Source organism: Ailuropoda melanoleuca, chromosome 1 (genome assembly GCF_002007445.2).
Source record: "Ailuropoda melanoleuca isolate Jingjing chromosome 1, ASM200744v2, whole genome shotgun sequence".
Classification (NCBI taxonomy): Eukaryota; Metazoa; Chordata; class Mammalia; order Carnivora; family Ursidae; genus Ailuropoda; species Ailuropoda melanoleuca.
In genome coordinates, this window is record NC_048218.1 from 68,304,217 (window position 1) to 68,309,091 (window position 4,875).

General features: G+C 35.7%; 1 protein-coding gene across 1 annotated transcript in view; it reads right to left on the minus strand.

The window, feature by feature from the left end:
• The window catches only part of RNF168 (ring finger protein 168), a 46,984-nt gene that overhangs the window by 19,314 nt on the left and 22,795 nt on the right, over positions 1 to 4,875 (minus strand). The window contains exon 5 of the mRNA XM_002916758.4: positions 2,936 to 3,057. Coding sequence (XP_002916804.1) covers positions 2,936 to 3,057 — 122 coding nt within the window. The remainder of the gene's footprint in view (positions 1 to 2,935; positions 3,058 to 4,875) is intronic.

Below are 4,875 nucleotides of genomic sequence, written 5' to 3' on the forward strand. Positions count from 1 at the left end.
AAAAAAAAATAACTTGGTTTAGGTAGACGACTAAAAGCAGTAAAAATAGGCTCCCTGAGTCTGGAGTCCATGTTTTTAATTATCTCACCAAAAATTTCAGTTAATCTGGAGTGATAAATTTTTCTTAATATTCAACTGCTACCTTCCTCTCCATGGAAAGAAGGAAGGGAGGGAGGGAGGAGAAAAGAAAGAAAGAAGAAAGAAAGAACAAGAAAAATTATTTTAAATTTACTTAAATTATTTATTTTATTTATTTATTTTCACCCCCCTTTTCCAAACCCTTTTTCTGATACGGCATTTAAGGTTTTCTAAATACCACTGTAGCCACCTCTCAAAAGTTTCGATGTATAATACTTTCAGTTCTATTATTTCTATCAAAATTTCTTTAACCAATGACTGACTTAGCAGTTTTTCTTAATTTTCAAATACTTGAGTAGTCTTTTTGTCAATCATTTTAAATTTGAGATGAAATCCATATAACATAAAATTAAATTAGAGATGAAATCCATATAACACAAAATTAACCATTTTAAAATGTACAATTCAGTGGCATTTTAATATATTCATGAAGTTGTAAAACCATCACCTCTATTTAGTTTCAAAACAGTTTCATCATCTCCAAAGGAAACCATGCATATGTTAAGCAGTAACTCCCCATTCCCACTTCTCCCCGGCCACTGGCAACTACTAACCTGCTTTCTGTCTTTATAGATTGACCTACTCTAGCTATTTCACATAAAATCGTACAGAAGGCAATCCTTTTTGTCTGGCTTTCATTTAGCATGTTTCTGAGGTTCATTTATGTGATAGCATATATCAATATGTCACTCCTTCTTAGAGTTGAGTAATATTCTGTTGTATGGATTATACCACATTTTGTTTATTCATTAATCCTTCAAACAGGCATTTGCGTTTGTCTATCTTTCAGCTATCTGAAGTGCTGACACAAACATCTATATACAAATACTTGTTTGAATTCCTGTTTTCAATTCTTTTGAGTAGATAGGTAGGAGTGGGATTGCTGGGTCCTATGGTAATTCTGTTTAACTTTCTGAGGAACTATCAAATTGCACCATTTTACATTCCCACCAGTAATCGTACAAGATTCCAATTTCTCCAATCTTTGCCAGCTTTTGTTATTTTCCTCTTTTTGGATTACAGACATCCTAGTGGATGTGAGGTGGTAGCTAACTGTGGTTTTGATTTGCATTTCCTTAATGACTAATGATATTGGACATCTTTTCATGTGCTTATTGGCTCTACATACATCATTGGAGAAATGTCTATTCATGTCCTTTGCTCACTTTGAAATTGTTCGTCTTAAGTCACATAAGAATTCTTTATATATTCCAGAGATTAGACCTTATCTGTTTTTAACTTTGCTTTAACTTTAATCTACTAGTTTCTCAATTTCTGCTTTTAAATTCATCTGTCCATTTCTGTATTTCTAGTAAATGTTTGTATATATTTCAAAGTATTTATTTAGGTACATGAAGATTCATGACAGTTATATCCTTTAAGCAGAACAACAGTACATCAATATGAAATATCTCTGCTTTACTCTTAATGGTTTTTCTCTTGATTTCTACTTTGCATATATCAGCATTAACAATATTGATATTGAGACATCTATTTTTATCTTTTGATAGCAATCTCATTTACCTGCCCACCAAATGTCCCATCTCCCTGCTCCAAAATGAAAATCTCTCTGAGTTTTGGAAGGAGGTAAATTACCTGCACATGTTTACTCAATTGAGCCAAAAGCCCTTACATGTGTTTATTAATTTATTTTTTAAAATAGGTTCCACACCCAACATGGGACATGAACTCATGACCCTGAGATTAAGAGTTGCATGACCTACCAACTGAGCCAGCCAGATGCCCCTATTTTTAAACTCTAGATTGTGGTTCTTAAACTTTTCCAATTGTTAATTACTATGGGAAAGCTTATAACCTCGTAAAATCATCAACTCTACCTGCTCCTGGAGGGGTGTTGTAAGGAGACTAATCTACTCCACTACTAAATCACTACTGACTACCTGACTCATGCTTTCTGTATAGTAGAGAAGAAATATAGTGCATTAAATGAGAAAAAAAGGGCGGGGGAATGACCTAGATGCCAAGTTATATAAACTCTTTCAGTGAGGATGACCTTATATGGGACTAGCTTTTCTCATTTGAATCTAAGCCAAGAGAAAAAAGGAATCCAACTGGTTAATTCTGAGAAAATGGGAACATGAAAATCCTGAGGCATCAAGATAAAAAAAGACTTGAGAGACACCTCGGTGGCTCAGTCAGTTAAGCATCTGACTCTTGATTTTGGCTCAGGCCATGATCTCAGGGTTGTGAGACTGAGCCCTGCGTCAGGGGATCCACGCTGGGCGTGGAGCCTGCTTGGGATTCTCTCCCTCTCCCCCGCCTCCCCTTCCCCACTCTCTCCCCCTTCCTCTTAAAACAAAACAAAACAAAACAAAACAAGATAAAACAAGACAAAACTTCGTATCTCTCTTCATGCTAACCAGGCATCTAAGTTATGTGAGTAGCACCCTTATTTTCACTTTACATCAATCTCAGACCATCTCAGACCATCTGGAGAGTTTTTATGCAAAGTTCATGGACAAAATTTTAACAATCAGCAGACTATATGAGCAAAACACCAGCATGCAGTAAATGATCAATAAATAACTGATGGGGCACCTGGGTGGCTCAGTCAGTTAAGCATCTGACTCTTGATTTTGGCTCAGGTCACGCTCTCAGGGTTGTAACAACGAGCCTCACATTGGGTTCTGCTCTGGGCATGAAGCCTGCTGAAGATTCTCTCTCTCCCTCTCGCTCTGGCCCTCCCCAACTCCCTGTCCATGGACACGAGCTCTGTCTCTCGCTCTCTCCCTCTCTAAAAAAATAAATAAATAAATAAATAATCATGCTCACTTACTTATGAATATCTCCAGTGTTTGTTTGTTTGTTCTTACTCTTCTTTTGAGACTTGGTTGTGACTGTATCAGATTTCCTGGAATCCAAGGGAGAAGCCAAGACACTTCCATCATAGAAATTGTTCTTCAACAGAAAAAGCATAACAGACATTATTTTAAAAAGTTATAATAAAATAAGCTATTATTTTGACTAATTCAGAATCCACAACAGAATTTTTCAGGAATTATACTCACATTTAAATTCTACACATCCTTTGAATAACACCAACCATGCAAAAATTAGTATAAATAGGATTATGCTCATCCAAGTTGGTCTACATTAATTACATTTTTACTCTGCATTATAAACACAAAGAGCATGATACTAAAATCATTTTTCTAATGAATGGCATGTAACTACCTTAATCTATAGGGGAAAATTCAAAGAGTTGTGGATATACCCAGAATAAAAGGTAATTTTATGTAAAAATAATTTAATTTAGGGATTTAAGAGCATGCCAATATCATAAATATTTACCTACTATCCCAGTCTCATAAGCTTCTCACTACACTACTGGAAAAATTAATATACTTAGTGGTGTAGACACGTGGCCCTGGACCACCAAACTTTCTCACGTAAACCCAGAATTCTTCTAAAATATCAATAGATCTACTCTTATAATCCCTGCTAAAAACAAGCTTTAGAACAAGACTCTTGACAGGTAAAGATTACCCCAAATTCTCCTCTTTGATGTATTTTCTTACCCATGTCATTTGTTCTTTTATTGATAAATGTCTTTTAATTTCCTGACTGTGTACCTTTTCAAAACTATTCTACTAAAATTTTAAAAAGAAGAAATGTATTAAGAAGGGCAGGGGTGCCTGGGTGGCTCAGTTGGTTAAGCTTCTGACTCTTGACTTTGGCTGAGGTCTGAGTTCAAGGTTGTGGGATCAAGGCCCATGTTAGGCTCTTTGCTGGGCATGGAGCCTGCTTGGGATTCTCGCTCTCTCTCCTCTCCCTCTGACCCACCTCCCCCTCTAAAAAAAGGGGGAGGTATATAATCTAAAACTTAGGTACACTATTACGAATCGTAGGCCTCTCAAAAAAAAAATCCCAATTCTGGATATATTTCGTTTCGGTAAGTGTATTTTAAGATATTTGTTGTTTAAAAGCAGAGGAATTGTTTTCAGAGGTTCTCAAACATGAATGCATACCAGGCTTCCCTAGATGCCTCTGGGAATGGTATTCCCTAAATCCCATCTCCAGAGAATCTGATGCAGTAGGCTTAGAACAGGTACGGGAATTTGTATTTTAAAAGAACCCCAGGTGATTCTGCCAAATTCTTTTAAATCACTGGGTCCCATTGTACCTCAAGTCTTAAAGCATGGTTTTATCATCCCTTCTTCTATTCAGGTAGTAATTTAACTACAGCAAGATAATAAAATCCAGGTCTAGTGTATTACTTAAAAATTTAATGTGCTTCACTTGCAAAAAGTGATTTGCATCCATACGATGGAACATTATACCACTCTTAAAAAGAATGAGTTAAAACCATATGCATTTCCAGGAACAATCTTTAAGATATATCAAGTGATAAAATGGAACAAAAAAACAGTGTGATTGATACATTCTTTTTAGGTGAATAAAAAAAATGAGAAACTATTAATAGTGCTAACCTTTGGGGAAAGAGACTAATGTAATGGAACAGGAATGAGAATACAGAGGTGGAAGGGGAGAGAGGAAGCTTTCACTGTAAATAGCTTTCCTACATACTCTGAATTTAACTAACATATTAAAAAAATTTTTTACATAAACTTCAATCAGAGCAAATATGTAACAACAAGCAAAAAGTATAATAATATGCAAAAAAAAATTTTTTTAAGATTGTATTTATCTGACACAGAGAGAGAGGCAGCCAGAGAGAGAGAGAACACAAGCAGGGGGAGTGGGAGAGGAAGAAGC